We start from the raw sequence: 18,514 nt of genomic DNA, 5'->3' as shown, positions 1-18,514 counted from the left end.
GAAATACAATTTTTATCTTCTTCAGTCAGAGACTGAAAAATACATTAACACTAGCAAACGGGCGTCACATCTAGTGACCTAGTGAAGAACTTGTAAAGAAACGTTTTCTCCTACTGGAGCGGAAATCCATCCAATATTTCGAGGCGTTCGAAGTATCCGAAAGACCGACGCTGCACGGCATTAACGCATAGAAGTTTTTTAAATGCATATGAATATGGGCGTGCTTTATGGGATTAGATTTAAACAAACCTAAAAGATTTTCACTATATAAGTCAGAGTTAAGCCTTCGCGGATATGTATCAATGAAACGGAATGTCGTAATATTTATCAAAGTTGCTTCTCAGATCTGTGAAAATGTCAGCGGTGCACAACTCTGCATTTCTAAGATATTGTATTTCAAATGTGTTTATGATGATTTCTAAAGCTCTTGTCGAACCTTCAAAAATGAATAAAATTCAAACTTATCTCAAAAAGTTTCTAGGGGTGCTCCAACAGATTTAAAAATGGATTTTTTCTACATTTTCCATACGCTTTTATGCCCTACTAATGGGGTCTCTGATCACGGCAAAAAATTTTTTTTGTCGAACAGTGTAATGAAGAACCAATTATTGATTAATGATCATTGAGAAGTGGTGCCTTCGGTATTTTTGCGTATGCTCAGAATGAAAGATGTTTCACAGACAAACAGACGTAACCCTTCGAACATTTTTCGATTCAAATCATAGTCACGGAAACATGCTCGCACTATGTTAAAAACAATGAGTTTGGCCAACCATAAACTTGGGTTCTCTGATGTTTCACCTTAATACTGACAAGCAAATATCAGAACAAATTTTGATATTTCCAGGATGCTTATCAATATTGTATGTGCAAGCGTTAGAATAGAATAGAACTTTTAATTCTATTTTTTTTAGAAAAATGTCAAAAATTTACATATTTTTGTAGTGTAGAATTAGCAGTAATTTAAATAAACAAAAATAAAAACTAAAAAAAAACATGTTTTTGTGGCGTCTTAAGGATAATCACCTTGAAATCCCGCTTCAACACTGCACCAGAACTTCAGACGCACAAATCTCAAGAAACAAGCTTTAAATGACAGTGCATTTTATTATTCTGTTCTTGCTCACTTGCAGGGTCGTGCAATTTCGAAAGGAAAACATGACGTACGACGACTGTAGCAAATCGTTTCCCATGCGAACGGACTGCTGTGTTGCTTCATCTCTCACCCAGCAACACACTCGTTCGTTGCTGCTACAGAAACAAGTGTGTATGAAACATGGGATGATACACTTGGATTTTCATTTCATTTATGAGTCATTGAAATACTTCAACATGCTAAAAACACTATTTAAACCACATTTTTAAATAGTGGTGCACGCCAATAGAATGATAATTATGTTTTATGAAAGAGGATAACAAATTCGACCACTTAAATCCAATTAATCGGCGCCCGTAACCATTGAGAGACTAGCGCGCACCAGTGAGACACTAATGCTCTGACGGGTGAAGCACAAGCAATGCGACCGGGTGGGAGACTACCGAGTGCTACGATGAGTGGAAAAGTTTTTTTTAACGACCGAGTCATTAGAAAAATGTATGAAACACTTGAAGTGACTCATTCAAATGTTGCATGAAAGTGTATCATTGAAACGAAATTGTACGCCCCTGCTCACTTGTAATAAGCTTAAAATAAGAAACTCAGGTGCTCTGGTTTTGTTTTCGATGAGATTTATGCGCTCGAAATCGTGAGTAGGTGCCAAAGCCGGCCATTGTTGCGGCCATTTTGGGATTCTAATAAGTCTGTTCTCAACTCAGGAAAAACACGAAATTTTTCTATATATTTCATGTTCAAGAGAAAATATGTGTATATAAATAAGGACTGTATCGTTAATTATGAGTAAACCTGAAAATTGCTGTATTTAAAATGTTTTATTTATTTTGTAAATTAAATTCAATTACATGTTTTATTGACCATCAGAAAAGCCTATGACATCATTTTATATTTAATTTTTTGTGGATCTTGCCACCTCTCGCAGTTTTTTCTAGTTGTTCTTCATAAGGTTTTGGACAACCGTTCGGAAGATGGTTTTGCTTGGGTTGACCCAGTTTTTCTTTAATTTTGTGACGTCCTCTGCTCCTCTATCCTTTTTCCGTAGTTTTCCTTTCATCAAAATCAACTATTTCTCGACGGGCCTTATTTGCGGGCAATTTAGAAGATTCATTGTCTTTTCTACAAATTGAACATTGTTTTCTTCATACTAGTCAAAGGTGTCACGCGCATAGTGCCAGGATGCCAAATCCAGCCAAAATAATGTAGGACCTTTATGCTTTCAGATAAGTGGCAGAATAAGCTTCTGGAGACATTCCTTCCGGTATATTTCGACGTTCATACTAGGGACGGTGAAGAAAGGTGACGATTTCATACCACATTGACAAATTGCTTGCCAAACCAACACATTTTCCCAATTTTTTCACAAGAAAACGATTTCTCCTATCCGTGACACGCTTCACAGTGAAAAACTGTGCCCCTGGAAGTGCCTTGTAGTCCAATTTTATATACAGCTGTGTTCATAAAAATAGCAGTGAAAGCCGTTTTCCATACAAAATGACCAACTTTGGCATGCTGTAACTTTGTTCTCCTATGAGCGATTGAGCTGAAAATTTGACAGCGAACTACAAATATGGTGAATATTGTAATAGCAAAATCTGATAATTTTCCAAGCACGCTGAAAAAAGTTAAACACTATGTGAAATTGATCAAAATAATAGCAGTGTTTGTTTTGATATTTTTTACCCAGCAAACATTTTTATTTTTTTTAAATTTAAACATTATCTTGTAACCCAGGCAGAAACTCTTTGAAAATCGTACGAAAATATTTCTTGCTTCTTCAAGCTAAAGCTAAATTTCAATTTATTTACACTGCTATTATTTTGAACGATTTTAGATAGTGTTTAACTTTTTTCCACGTGCTTTGAAAATTCTCAGATTTTGCTATTACAATATTCACCATATTGTAGTTTGCTGTCAAATTTAAGGCTCAATCGCTCATAGGAGAACAAAATTACAGCATGCCAAATTTGGTCATTTTGTATGGAAAACGGCTTTCACTGCTGTTTTTATGAACACAGCTGCACGTTCCATTATCCATGATTATGTACATGTAATTTTTGCTCAAAACATCGTCGCACAGTTGCCAAGACCGAGTTTTTACATAGGGTCTTATACCATTTGGGCATGTGTACCTATTTTGGGCACTTGCCTCTATAACTAAGTCAATTTCAAACCGATTGATTTGAATTTTTGTATAGGGTTAGGCACGTACAGTATCTAACTCAGTACAAAAATTCAAATCAATCGGTTTGAAATTGACTTAGTTATAGAGGCAAGTGCCGAAAATAGGTACACCTGCCCAAATGGTACAAGACCCTAATCCGCCAAAATTTGATTGCGTTTTAGACATTCCTGTTTTGGGTAGGTCTTCAGGGAACTACGCTCCTTGGCGCGCTGAACCATACCAACAGTCGTTTCACATTTTTTTGCGCAATCTCTGATGGATACTTCTTATTTTCCTTTAATGATTTAGCAAATTTTGTTATCCAAATTTGACTTGGACCTGATTTTGAGCCGCGTCCAGATGAGTCTTTCAGTGTGTTATGCACACCGAATCGTTTGATAGCATTTTGGACAACAAAAACCCTAACACATTCAACTTTTGCTAATTTTCTTAGCGATAATCAGACAGACCGAAAAAGGAGTGTAAAATTCTGTGACATATGATGCACAAGACAGTGTCTATTAGACACATAGCAGTTGTCAAATAAGGCAGTCTTTTTAATACAGAGCCTCAAAGGTGTACTCATAATTAACGATACAGTCCTTATTTGGATTATTGAAAACAAGTGCTTCTCCTTTAATAGAGTTGTTCAAACCGTATAAACTATACAAGATTACAAAATTTTTGAAGGTTTTTGAGTGCAAAACCGAGATGTTTGCAAACTTGTTATGTCCACCGTTAGTTCCGATAAGTTCATTGACTTCACTGGAAGAAAATCTATACCATCACGGACGTTTAATTGCTAGTTGCACATCAAAACCACACTGTACTTCACCTTTCAAACAACAAAATGCAGATGTTTCCATGGCAGTTGCAAATCCAAATGCAATCAGGATATAGCTGTCCCACGATGACCACACAGCACTGTCCAAACACGAACCGTACTCTATCCCGTACCGGCGAGCTGCACCTCAAATGCACTGCACAAAAGCGCTTCCAATTGCAATTGTGGCAACCGACAGACCAACCGAACCGGAAGCCAATCGCGCACCAATAAGGCAGGTACCACCAGATAATCTACGCGAGTTCGGTACGGTTGATGGCACACGTCCGCACACAGCCGGTCGGTCGGTGGTTAGTCAGATATGTTAAACGATGGGTTGTTACGATTTTATCTTGGCACGGCAGGGACGAGTTCTCGAGTCTGGTGGCACGCCGTTATCAGTCTCACTTAGCCAACTGACTCGTCAATCGTTCAGTGCAGGTACGTTTGATAAGCCAATCGAACTGCTTCGATTAATTAGCATTTTCGGGTTCGGAGGCGAACATTAACTGGAAGGCGTCGTGCCAGTACAGTAGTAAAACCCAGAAAAGTTGGTTCACCTACAGTAGTAGGGACCATACGTACGAAAATTGACTCTATGTCGGCGATTCGAGTAGAACGAAGCAGACAGTTCTAGTGCGTTCGGGTTATTTGTTTGCCTGGTGAGCCGTATGTTCGCATACGGGCAAATGTTAAATATTCTAGGTCATGGGTTAGGCGAGTGACTTCACAGGTTTCGTTCCGTCGGGTTCTGACGTGATAGCGACTACGAATGTTTGGCTATAGCATAGAGGTGCTCAAGTTACGGCCCACAGGTTGTATCCTGTGATCGATAAATTTTCAGAAATACTGATGTGTGTTCTATTTTGTTTGAACAACTTCTTGTATGAGAACCAAAAAATCACGAAAAAAAAACCATTGAAACAAAAATACTATTCTGCTTGGTTGAAGCCTAAGCTTTGTCAGTCAAAACAATCACGACACGTCATTTTGAAAAGAAGTTGATATGCGGCCCGCGGTTGAGGTAGCCTGATATAGCATAAACTTGTTTTTTTTTTTCAATTGTATGTAGTAAAAAATTAAGAAAGCATGTTTTTCGTTTTCACTGAATTATCAAAGCCAATGGTGTATTTCGGATAAACCTCAATTAAATTATGTACTTCACATACCGGTAAATCCAACTATTTGAAGGACTAAAACACAATATTTTAGACAGTTCAGGTATCAATAGGTCGGCTCCAGAGGCACGTTCTCCTGCATTTAAGAAATTTGTGCCATTTGTTCAACAGTTGAGAAAATCTTAAGGCTCAAGCATCCGTCATCTTTTTCCGAAAATAGAAAAGCAGTTTTTTCGCTGTAAATCAAAACAACGACCAGGAAAATGTATTCACTGTATTTTATTCCTCATGTGGAACACAGTGAATCCATTTTCGTTGCAAAAATGTTTGATTTGGAACGTTAAAACAGCTTTCAAATGTTCATTGATGACGATGATTTCAATGACGAATGGTTCAACGTTAAAGCCTAAGAATCATTTAATACGTGATGCACGACATTTGTCATACTCTGTTCGAAATTGGATGAAGTCAAATTCTTAAAAAATTACTCCAGAAAATTATGTACCAGTCTTTTCAGGAATTTCCTAAAAAATTCCAGAAACACCAGCACACACTATTTCTATACACCAACTTTGGAATTCTGTATAAGTAGGCGTCACCATTTCAAAATTGTGACTGTTTTTTTTTTAATCATTATCTTACAAAGCTGTGGGTTGTTTAATAATTACTACTGGACATGAAAAATGCACCTCTTTCTGATAGTTTGGCCACAGACAAACAGACGTAACACTTGCGAAATTTCCATTGACCACGCTTTTAACGATCATTTTAAATTTTCTTAGTTGAGGCTTTCACAACCAGAGGCGCGCGCATCGTTTTTCTATGCGTTTGACGTTTCACACTAGCGCCTTCTGTTGATGATATTGCACAACACAGTGATTCGTGCAACTTTTCCACCAGGTGATGGTAGTGTGAACTGGGCGATTGATTTCCACGAAAATCGTTCAAGGTGTTACGTCTGTTTGGCGTTTTTCATGGGAAGGATGAATTACAACCTGCACTTTTGAAAGAAGGTGTTGTTTCAAAAATCAATGATGCCCTTTTGAAATGTTGGTGCCGTATTAAGTTGATTTCAACATGGATGTCCCGTAACGTGGGTAGTTCACCTCAGAACTGTGCGTTACGGCGTAAGATCTACCACATCAAGTTTCAATCTTGCTATTTTCCTGCCTAAAGTGGGAGCATGATTAATACTTGATGTGTTTTTGTAATGTTTGAGTCTTATTTATATATATTGACTTTTACTGCGAACGGTTTCTGTTATTAATTATTTATTTTTTTATCTTCAAATATATGTATGTCAAACTAATCAATAATGTTACCTAAATCATTCGACTCTTTCAATATCTTCAACACCGAAATGCAGCTGTGTATGTTATTTAGGGTAAATAGGTATAATATGCCCCCCCTAAGGGAAAATGGAAATATTTCTGCACTCGTCACCGTATTTTACTCAATCAGTGCAATTATTGATTGAGCAAAGTGTTAGCTTTTATCCGATAAGGCGCTGTCCATAAACTACGTAGACTTTTTTTCGGCCATCTCAGACCCCCCTCCCCCCTTGTAGACTTTTGTTCATACAAAATTTTCGAAATTTGTATGGAGCGTAGACTTTGGCCAGACCCCCCGTCCCCCCCTAAGAGTCTACGTAGTTTATGGACAGGCCCTAATAACCTTTTGCGGGAAATAACAGCATTTATTTCGTAATAACGTGTTTTCTAAAATCAACAAAATCATAAACTCACAAAAGCTTCGGGGCTAAACGCCCCAGCTACGGTATAATATGATCCGCAACAACGGACTAGTATGCCCCTCTGTAGCGGGGCATTACGCTCCATAACAACGGGGTTATATGCCCCTACCGAGTGAATCCGAGCCGGACAAACGTCAAATATCGGAACTGAGATCAGCTGATGCAGTGCATTGGCTGTGAGCCATATTATCCAGCTGACGGTGGGGCATATTGCCCGTTTGAGTGTGACTATGAAAAAAGTTAATAATCACAAAATTGACTTATAATTTTCTTATTTTAACTGCAGAGGTAAGTTATTTTACTTCATAACTTAGTAGACAACAGCTCATTTCATTGGTTTTGCTCCATTGGCACGTGCTAGCGTTTAATTTAAACACATCGATAATTACAACAAATGTGAGCGTTTTCAATTTCTTGTTGTATATTTGTTTTAAAGAGTACAACAACCACGAAATTGACATAGTAGACTAGTCTCATGAATATAAAGCCTTTTACAATGATTTTATCCATATACTATTTCAAATTCCCTGGAAATTGAAGGGGGGCGTTTTGCCCCGTGGGGGCGCATTATACCTGTTTACCCTATATTTTTATTTTTGTATAATAATAGCCTAATAGGTATATTATCTTTCAGGAATATCAAGATGAGTTCATTTAACAGATCTGTAAACTCAAGTGTGAACCATCCATCAAATGTCAACATAACATGTGAAAAGTGTTTTTTTTTTTGTAAACAAACATGTTTCGGTCGCTGTAGGGCCGAACTATAGCAACCCACGAACATCAGCACCCTTAACAGATAGCCCACAGATTGCTCTTTCTGATAAGGGTGTTGGTGTGCGTGGGTGGATGCAATCAATACATAACACAGCGCAACATTTTTTTGTCTGAAGAGCAAACTTATGTGTCTCCGAAGGTTTTTGGGCCGCTCAATCCGAATCCGGGCTCAGGTTTGCTCCAACACGTCACAATTTTGAGCTATACTTCAATTTATAGGGCAAAATATGCGATTTTGGGCTTTTTTGACTGCAAGCCATTAAGCATGGAAATATTTTTTCAAGCAATTAAAAGGTTAATTGGTCAATTAACATCTAAATTAACGACTCATGCAAAATATTTCGTTTTACCTAATCAAATTTAATAGATTTAAGCATTTTAAGTTAGTATGAAAACTTGCATGCAACTTTTGGAGGGTGATTTGTATGGGAAACATCGTACCTAACATAAATCGCTTAAAACTATCAAATTCGATTTGGTAAAACGAAATATTTTGCTTGAGTCGTTAATTTAGATGCTAATTGACCAATTAAGCTTTTGATTGAAAAAAAAAATTCTATGCTTAATAACTTGCAGCCAAAAAAGCCCAAAATCGTATGTTTTGCCCTATAAATTGAGGTATAGCTCAAAATTGTGACGTGTTAGAGCAAATCTGAGCCTGGATTCGGATTCAGCGGCCCAAAATCTGTCAGAGACACGTAAGTTTGCTCTTGAGACAGACCAAAAGTAAATTTTGGTTACGCTGTGTAAATATTTATAAAAAGCACTTAGGTCCTTTTCACATGTTATGCTGTCTAGAGACGAACCAGCCAAGGGCTGAAAGTCTCTTTAATAAAGACAAATCAATCAATGTTATGCTAGAACTGCGCTCTAGACTATCGAATAAAGCTCCTTATAACAACCCCACCCTACTAACACAAATTACTTTTCCTTAACGTCTATGGGGATAGTTTGGGTGCTCTGTATCTTCTCAAGTAGACGTTAAACTAACATTCCTACCCTTTCCTAACGAGTGTATGGACGTGGTCAGGTATGCAATGTGATGCTTGTTTCGACCAACTCTAACAAGTAGAAGAAGGCGTTAATTCTAAACGTTATTTTAGCAATCCTACGTGTTAGATTTTTCAAAACATTTGAAGCTTAGCATTATATAGCCACTCACGATGTGTACTTTCTTCATTTCCTTGATGGATTTCATTAGCATATGATTTACAGTAAGGCGTGGCAGAATGTGTTTCGTTTTAGATAAAACAAAATGGTAGAAATGCTGCTGGGATTCCACCAGAATTTTCTGGAGAGAACCGTCCAGAATTTTTTAGTGGGTGCTTCAGACAATTATTGTTGGGCTTCCTTCAAGAATTACTGGGGGACTCCTGAGAGCAAATACTGGATAGATCGAAGCTGGAAATGATTAAAAACCCCGAACAAGATTTCCTACAGAAAACTCAGTGAGAATTTGAATAATATCTGGAGCAATCCTAGAAGAAGCAGTTTTTGAAAAATTCCCAGGATCGCAGCAAGATTTTCTAGAAGAGTCTCAGAATAAATTTCTGAAAAAATGTAGAAATCCATGGTAAAATCTCTACATGATTCATTTGAGTGATTTTAAGGGAATCTCAACATACCTGAAGGAAATTGAAAATGATGAGGGAATCTTGGAGGGATCCAAGGAGAAATAGTTAGAGTTATTGCAGCAAACATTCTTGGAGAGATTCCAAGAGGAATTCTTGCTGAAATCTTTGGAAAAATCCTCTTTGAATACCTTCAGGAATATCTGCAGGGATTCCTCCAGAAAACCCTTTGGGGATTCTTCCAGTAATTTTGCTATGATTTCTTCATGGATTTCTCTAATGATTTCTATAGAGACTTCCGCAAATTTCTACATAAGCTCTTTCATTTCTTTTAGCATTTCCAGCTATTTGCTTTTGGACGTCCTTCAGCAGGGACTCCTCAGATCTTCGGTGGTTCCGCTAGACATTTCTGAAGGATTCCCAGTAGGATTCCGGGAGACGTTCTAAGAGAAATCCCTGGAGGAATCACATGAGGAATTTTAGGAAATCCCAGAAGGAATCTCTGAAGGAATCACGATAGGAACTTCAGCAGGAATTCAGACATTCTGAAGGATTTCATTGAATTTCTTCTGGAGGAGTATCAAGAAAATTTTGAAAGAGAATTCTAGCAGGTATTCTGATAAGAATTTAGAGAAGAAGGAATTCTTCAGGAATACCTACTGGGATTTCTCCAAACATTTCAGTTTGGATTCCGCCAGAGATGTTTCCAAGGATTTAACCAGGAATTTCTTTCTCTTGGGATTTTAACTAAGATTTCTAAAAAAAAATCCTCCAGTGATTCTTTAATGGATTTCTGCAAGGAGTTCTCCAGTAATTACAGAAAAAAATCTCTTAAAGTATTTTTGGAAAAATAACAGCTGAAATTTCTGGATCAATTTCTAGAGGAATTCCCAGAGTAATGGTAAGAAAATCTCTGGAGGAACTACAGCAGCAACTTTCGATTGAATTCCAGCAGAAACTTCTAGAGGAGTCCTAGAAGTATTTCATAGAAACAAGGGATAGACAAAATGATCCGGACATGCAAAATTTTCACTTCTCAAAAAATGTTCAACTTACTGTAACTTTTCGAAAAATGCATCAACTATTCTCAAATTATCACTGAAAGTTGATCAACTAATTGTGTATTAGTGTTCCAAATTTGAAAAAAGTCGGGCTATTCTACGCGAAGTAAGCAAGTGTAGCAAACTCCTTCAGAGATTTTGTGCGGTGGCTACATCCAGTAGTTTTCAAATAGTCCAAATATGCTCATCAACGATGTTTGAAGTTGAAAATATAAAAAATACATCATTTTGTTGCGAATCAAAAAGGGAGACACGTTATGTCCTCTTACCAAAGGGAACCAAAGTTATCTAAATACAACTGGGAGTGGCCAATTTAGCCAAATAATCGCTAAATAGCTTCCACAGTTCTTGTTTTGTAAAATCATGATGTTTGATGTATCGCAAGATACACTCTTAGAAAAAATCATGTAAATTTAAGTTCTCTTGGATGCACATAAAAGGGACGGCTCGTTTGACACAAATTTACGTCTTCTATTACGAATAAAGTTAAGTGCAAGTAAAATATTGAACTGGATTCGACCTCAGGTCCACTGATTGAGAGGCACGGACTATACTTCTCGGCTGTATCACCGAGTTGTGAGATAAGCGATAAATGTAAAACTGTTTCTACCTACCTGGTCAGATAGGTTTGTTGACATCTTGTGCAACCAACTAGAAATTACATGCGGATGTACGTTGATACCCAGGTAGCCAATGAGCAGTTAAAATTGCATTTATTTAGCACTATATGCGCCTTTACTGCCTTAAATGCTAATATGCCGTATATGCGCCATAAGTGCTAAATAAATGCAGGCTTTGGCCCAATATACGGCTGATTAAATGCTTATCTTTCCTATCCCCAAAAAAATCGAACATAAACAAAAATATTTATATTTTGTAAATTCCTATTTTTTTTAAGAGTTCAGAACCTCATCAACAGTCACTTCTAGGGGTGTATCGGAAACCTGATTCCTCCGAGGAAGAGGACAATTACCTATTGTTTCCGGAACCTACACTCTTAGAAAAAATCATGTAAATTTAAGTTCATTTCGATGCACATAAAAAGAGCGGCTCGTTTCAACAAATTTACGTCGTCTATCACAAAATATGATGGAAGTCAATCTATTTAGCTCGTTTTACCCCACTCTCTCTCTCTCTTTTTCACCTTTTTCGAAAATTCCTGAAGTGCAAAATAAATGGTTTATTTAAGTCGTGTTTTTGTAAAAACTTCTGTAGTATCGAATGGAGCTGATTTGGCTCACCGCACGGCTTTAAAAATTAAAATATCTTCAAATAACCCCGATATCCTCTATTTCTTTGAAATTTCACATGTATCTCCGCCCGGAGTGGAAAGCATTCGATAAGAGCAGGACCAACCCTGTGTTAAATTGCCGATACTATGGAAGTTTTTACACAAATACGAGTTAAATAAGTCATTTGTTTTGCGCGCCAGTCGGGAATAGATGAGGATTTTCTCAAAAAGATGTATGATAGAGAGAGAGTGGGGAAAAACGTGCTAAATACACTGATTTCCAGCATCGTGCGGTGAATGACACCCTCCTTATCTGAAACTGTAGAGATTTTTAAAGATTGTGTTAAAAATTCATTCGAATCTATCAACTCTGAGCAGAGATATTGAATGTATTCGCGTTTCATGCCTATTTTTTTCCACTGTGCACTGGTTCCACCCTTGGTAGAGATTTTTAGGGCAAGCCTGATTTTGGGGCATATACCTACACTGAACGGCGGCTTGCGGTGAAAATTACTATTCTGAGGGTCAATTTAATTAAATACACAACGCCACTAAATTTGTGCAGACTGAGTTTCGTTTCAATTCAACAGAATTATGTTTTCAATTTTACCATGGACTCGAATTTCAATTAAAAAAAGTTTCTTGTTGCAACCAGATTCGAACCAAGAACCTTGACATCACCAGGCTCGCACGCTACCACTCGGCTATTGAACCGGTTGATGTGAGAAGTGTTACATCCGTAAAAAGTAAATAAAAAGAAGACATTTCGGATGTACTATTAGTGCGACCGGTTACGTTCGTAGTCTTAAGAGAACTAAACTTTATTATTCCATAATCACTCAGTACGCTCAATGTCATTAGAGAACCCTTTGAGAGGGTTCGGTAGTTTTACCGAGTGGAATTACCACTACAAGAAGAAACAAAACGCACACAAGAAGCGTTGGTGGGTCGATGATAATGTTTTGCCATGGTAAATTTAAAAACATTTTTATGCTTGTCATTACTGCAAGCCGCCTTTCAGTGTAACGATTGGCGTCAAGTCCGGGCTGTCTACATTCCACTACAGGATATCAGGCGGACAAAAATCAGAAAAGTGACTTCCACTCATGCTTGTTCTGAAATTTTCTATCGATAATAAACATATAAACTAAGAGAAATCTAGAATTTCAAGTTTCTAGCTGATGTAGTTACTAAGATATTGAGTATCAAAGTTGAGTAAAGCTAAAAAATGTAATTTCAAATCGATATTTTCTAATTATTATCATCATTATCTATTGGTTTCAATACATCATTGGTAAGATAAAAAAGCAAGCTTTCCAACAAACACGTGGTTTTGTGAAATAATTGAACCATTGTATGAAAAAAGGTACAAGAAGAAGAAGAAGTTGAAAAAGGCATGAGATTCAAATTTTGATAATCGGCATCTTCTTTTCCCAAACATTCCCAGGCTCAAAATCAGTTTATGGTCAAGCTTTAGGTCTACTCTAATGATTTTGTATGCGAAATGCGGTAAATTGCGGTCTTGGGAGATTCAGCGTTTTTTACGCACGAGACCGCCCGGGCGCACCCCTTGAGATTAAACGACGATTCTCAAACATTCTAAGCAAATTCCCTTGGAATTCATTTTTGAAAGTAACTACACAATAGTGTTGATCATTTTAAGCACAAAAACAAACAAAATAAAAATTTAAAAACTAAAACAAATTCAAACTTTTTATATGTTATCAGTTCCTTGACCATATTGAAAATACGCCCTTTTCAAAACTTGGTCGTGATGTTTAAAAATGTTCATAAATAATATATTTTAGTCGAACCAACTACAGAATACTAATAAATCCTCGAAAATATGACGAAAATATTTTTGTCCGCCTGCTTGTATGGGAATCCCCCATAGTGCATTCCGGAGGCAGGAAAGAGAGATAAAACCAACCCCAAAGCATCCAGGCCGATAAGTTTATCTTCTGTAATACTAAAAATTATGGAAAAGGTACTATGCGAGTACATAAATAACAAATTTATGAAAGCAATGCCTTTGTCAAAAAAACTGATTCGCTTATCAAAGTGGGGAATCTACGATCTCGACACTACATACGGTACTTCAAAAGACCGAAAAAAAAACGAAAGTTGAGGAAAAGGAGAAATTCAACCCACACATTGCTCGCTGTGTACAAGCTATGCTAGCTGATCGAAAAATCTCTTCTAAGCTTAGCGGTTCAATATCACTGTGAAAGCAACAAGAAGGTTATGCAATTAATGGCGAGCTACTGACAAAATCCATGTATTCTATTAGGACACCCTCACAAAACTTAAAAGAATTCAAATAGTGTGACAGTTTTGTTTTTGTAAACCACCTGAAATTTGTCCGGGATTTCCTCCAAAGATTTTCTGAAAATTTAACAGTAAACCTGTAATCAACAGATTATGGATTTTCGCTAAAATTTGTTGAATGGGGTTTCACATTTGAAAATGAACAAGTTTATCACAAAATCATCACATAAGTAGGCTAAACTTTACAAAAATGTTTTATACTGATCACTAATTTACCACCCATAGAATCCCAGATGATGACCAACCAATCACTACAAAAATAAATAAAAAATTAGGACAAACGATAAGAATATTCCCAGTTGTTCGCCAAGAACAAAAATATAAATAAAATTTCTCTCGTCATTTTAATAGTAGATTCCATTTTAAAAGAATTTTCAACAGTGAATATTCTTCAATATATGAAATCAAAGAGACAACAAAATCACAACAAAGAAATTCATCAAGCCTTATCAGTAATCAATTGAATCGATTAAACGGAGTCAAACCAAATAAAACTGGTATCAATCCATGAACGTAACACTCCTCAAACTGTTGGCAAAGCAATACCGAACTCTACACCTGAGGCGGTTCCTGACTACTATTTTAGAATGAGAATCTTTTTGAATCGCCATTTGATTGGTTATCACAACTGCTCTTAAGCATGTTTTTTTTCATCCCAAAGCTACGTCTCCGATTCTAGTAGCATGTGCTTTATTCCCACTATCAGTACATGTATAATTATGCGCAATTTCTCAATACATCAGTTGACCGTTTGCTTAGCAGCGCGCGATAGGCAGATTTATTAAATAACTTCAACCTGTCAGACGGGCTCTTGAACGAAACCGGTAATGGTTTTGCATAACCAAATTTCGTCAAATCTCTCCGCGATTCGTTCCTTGTAGAATAATAGTCGTACAGGGAGCACTGATTGGTTCAATCAGAGAAAAAACTGCATTACTTGCAAAAATATTTCAAGTAGCACATACCATTGGCTACAGGTATAGTATAATCATGACTAAGCAGTTTTTAACACATGGGAAATAAGGTTAACATGTGCCTTTGTGGCGAAATTATTTAGTACAATATTTCGCTAGTTATAAGAATTGTTGATACCGTGAGATGTCCAAATTTCATGCGGGGCCAAATTTCGCTAACTGATAACCAGGGCCGGATCTAAGGGGGGGGCCGGGGGGCCCGGGCCCCGGGCCCCCACATTTTAGGGGCCCCCTCAAACACCTTTTTTCGTTGCTAACATTAGCTTTATTTTTCATATTACTCAAGTAGGCTCAGTGTACCAGTTATGGCTATAGTACCTCAAATTCGCCATAGTTGATTTTCAACCCTTAAAGATACAAATCAACAAGAAAAAAATCGTGAACAACAGATCACGATCAGAAAAGATGATTGCAATCATTCAAACTTCACAATTTGCGCAAATCATGGTAGAAATAAACCATTTTCCTTAACTTTTCGGCCTCCTTGCACCCTATTTCGCCATAGTGTACCAGTTATGGCAACTCCCATAAGGAATGCATGTAAATAGTGCGAAGTGGAACCCAAATTAACAAATGTGTCCATAACTGTACAGGGTTCCTATCATTGGCACACGCCGTAATAAATACTTAAAGTAGTTTTGGCTCCGTTTTTATATTTTTCCTGTAAAGTGTGCAAACTAATCAATCATTTGACTTATTGTTTACATTCGTCGGTCTTCTTCTTATTTTTGTAGAAATAGTTTTTCTTAGGTAGTGCGATAACTGGTACACGCACCCTACTGTTCGAAAATAAGGAAAAATATTTTTGGTCACCTCTACGAGGGGCCTCCACATCCGCTCGGGCCCCGAGCCCCCACAATCCTTAATCCGGGCCTGCTGATAACATTTAAAGATCATATGTAATTCAAGAACTAATTGAGGAATGGTCTAAGTTTAATTTCAGCTACAATACCTAAAGTGAAATTTGGATAATTCTACTGTTAGTTCTACAATTATGATCTCTAGATTAGGGTACCCCACGTATATTGTTTCAATTCCGACAGGAATTCACAAGCTTCGCAACGGTTAAATGCTAAGAATTTAAGTTATTACAAACTAAAAGATACTCACTCATGAACTAGCGACTAGTGTGACTTCTGGTGTAAGACGTAAATATTACTGTATGAATGTTTAAAACACACTTTCACGATTACTAGTAAACAGAAGATTGCGATTGGAACAATTCAAAAAGGCTTAACTCATTCCGAGGAGATAATAACGTCAAGTCAACTTTAATGCCGGAATGTTTATATGCATCACCCAATACACACTGGAGAATTTTGAAATGTGTATTTGTTATCTTCGATGGATTGATTTGTCATTTTCAGTTGAAATTTTCATTAAATCATTAGCAACACATGCTAACAACTGCAATACTAGGGATAAATAAGAATCATTATAAAAAGTGCGTTTTACCCCAGCTGCCCCTATATTTATCTTTTTGGCGATTGTGATAACGAACCTTTATCATGGCAACAACAACAAAAAACCGACCTGTAAAAAAATGGCAAGCAATGTGTACAAACAAAAGAAGTAAAGAACACTTACGGCCACGTGCCGGATCTCCTACGGCGCGTTTCGGACGAGAAGTACCCATCGTCGTTGAGGTAGTCGTCATCGCTCCACTCGACGTGCTTGTACCCTTTCTGGCTGCCGCTGCTAATGCTGCTACTACTGCTGGCTCCACTGTGGTAGCCATTGATGGTGGTCGTACTGACGACGGCATCCACAGCGGCGGCGGCGGAACACCCCCCGATGCCTGTCAGAGCGCTCTGGCTGCTATTCCGGTTGCGGTATTTGATCACATGCACATTGGATTGATGCCTGCCGGCTCCGGCCCGATGATGGTGGTGAGGCGGACGGTCTGACGTCATCAGCCGTCGAGACTCGCCAAGGTACGTCGTTGAAGTGTTTGCCTCACAGGTACTGGAACTGGCGGAGGCAGCACCTCGACCGCCACCACCAGTAGGGCTCTTTTGCTGCGAAGCCCGTCTTGCGATCGACGACTTTGAGTGGGTCGACGATTCAAGTTCTCTGCCATTGCTGTTGCTGCTGCTGTTATTGTTGTTGATTATGTCATCCGTGGTAGACGACCGACTGGCCGAACGGGATTGAGCGGAAATTTGCGCCGGCGAAGGCGTGGTCGTCCCGTACTGGTGGAACTGACCGTGACCGATGGAGCCATCGACGGTCGCCGATTTCTGCCACCAGGAGGACAACTTGTAGTGGACACGTTCTTCCAGTCGTGATCGATGCAATGTCGCAAGGTCAACATCCGATAGGTAAGCCATTTGATCAGATTTGCATGAACGACCCGCACTAGCACGAGTTGACGGCGATTGTGGCCACCTTGACGCACTACTACACTGCACTAACACTGTCGTTGGCGGTTTCTGTTCTTGCACTCACGATGCGCGATTATCACACTCTGCTGGATTGTTCAACTAAGCGTAACCTTAGCGCATTACGTTTCAACTATCACGTCAACCAGTCCATCCCGGCAGGAAATAATTACCTCTTCTGTCCAACCGAGACAAATTACACAAAACAGTTCACTTCAGAATCACAAACCTAGCGCACTCCGTTGTCAGCATCTGTCGAATCAATGATTCAATAATTCAAAATTGAGATTATTTCAGGCTTTAAATTCGTCCATTATCAGTCCCAATGAATAAACAACCATCAGCAGCGCCATCCCGTGGTCACTAGTCCAATCTCCCTCGAAGTACGACGAACGCGAATTTTCAATCAGTTCCATTCGATTCGCGCTTTGTTGATTGCACAGCTACAGTTTCTCGCGAAATTGAGTGCACAGGCTTGTTGCTTTTTCAGAAATTATAGATGAGAAATTAACGCTTTTAAAAATCATGATCAAAATAGTTTTGTTTCGCTTTCATTTTTACTACATACCTACTTTTAATCGATGTCGATATAACCCGCACTCAAAGATGATGAACTTCAATCATAATTTCTAAACTAGCATTGTACCCTACTTTATTCCAGAACAAACTGATGGAGACGCATGGTAGCTCTTCCTAGATTTTAAGATTATGTTTTATGACAGCCCCATGTTTGCGCCGCTTAACTTATAAAACGAATCCATTACTAAATTATCCATTGATAACTTTACAATACTCAATGGAAGCATATCAGAAAACCATTAAGCAGTCATTTGGATCTATGAAACATTGTCGAATGCTCCCATTTTTTTCCTAAATTTTTTCTCCCATTTTTTCCTAGAATTTAGTAAACTGCTTCTTGAAATGGTTGAAAAGATTCCTAGAATGATTCATCCATAGAAAAACGATACACGATCCATACAAAATATAGAAGCGATCCATAAAATATGAAAAATGATCTATAGAAAATAGGAGAACGATCCATAAAACATACAGAATGATCCATAGAATTTTGAAAAGGATCAAATATTTTAGAAATAATCCATAAAATTTAACAAATATTCCATAACATTTTGAAATGATCCATAAATTCGTCCATGATGTTATCTAATCCATATTTTTATAGATCATTTTCCAATTTTATGGAATATTAAAAAAAAAAATT

General features: G+C 37.8%; 1 protein-coding gene across 8 annotated transcripts in view; it reads right to left on the bottom strand.

Annotated features, from left to right (window-relative positions):
* LOC109422376 (NAD kinase) overlaps positions 1-18,514 on the bottom strand; it is a 156,701-nt gene that overhangs the window by 38,376 nt on the left and 99,811 nt on the right. For 4 of the 8 annotated variants that reach the window (XM_062860386.1, XM_062860385.1, XM_062860384.1 and 1 more), the window contains exon 2: positions 16,499-17,544. The exons of 3 other annotated variants lie outside the window; for them this stretch is intronic. In XM_062860386.1, the coding sequence (XP_062716370.1) occupies positions 16,499-17,241 (743 nt within the window). In that variant the 5' untranslated portion in view covers positions 17,242-17,544. Of the gene's footprint in view, positions 1-4,110; positions 4,298-16,498; positions 17,545-18,514 lie in introns of those variants that run through there. One more of the 8 variants, XM_062860393.1, reaches the window with a different exon arrangement.

The sequence above is a fragment of the Aedes albopictus genome, chromosome 3 (genome assembly GCF_035046485.1).
Source record: "Aedes albopictus strain Foshan chromosome 3, AalbF5, whole genome shotgun sequence".
Taxonomy (NCBI): domain Eukaryota; kingdom Metazoa; phylum Arthropoda; class Insecta; order Diptera; family Culicidae; genus Aedes; species Aedes albopictus.
The sequence above is the reverse complement of the archived record's forward strand: the minus strand, read 5'-3'. Positions and strand labels throughout refer to the sequence as shown.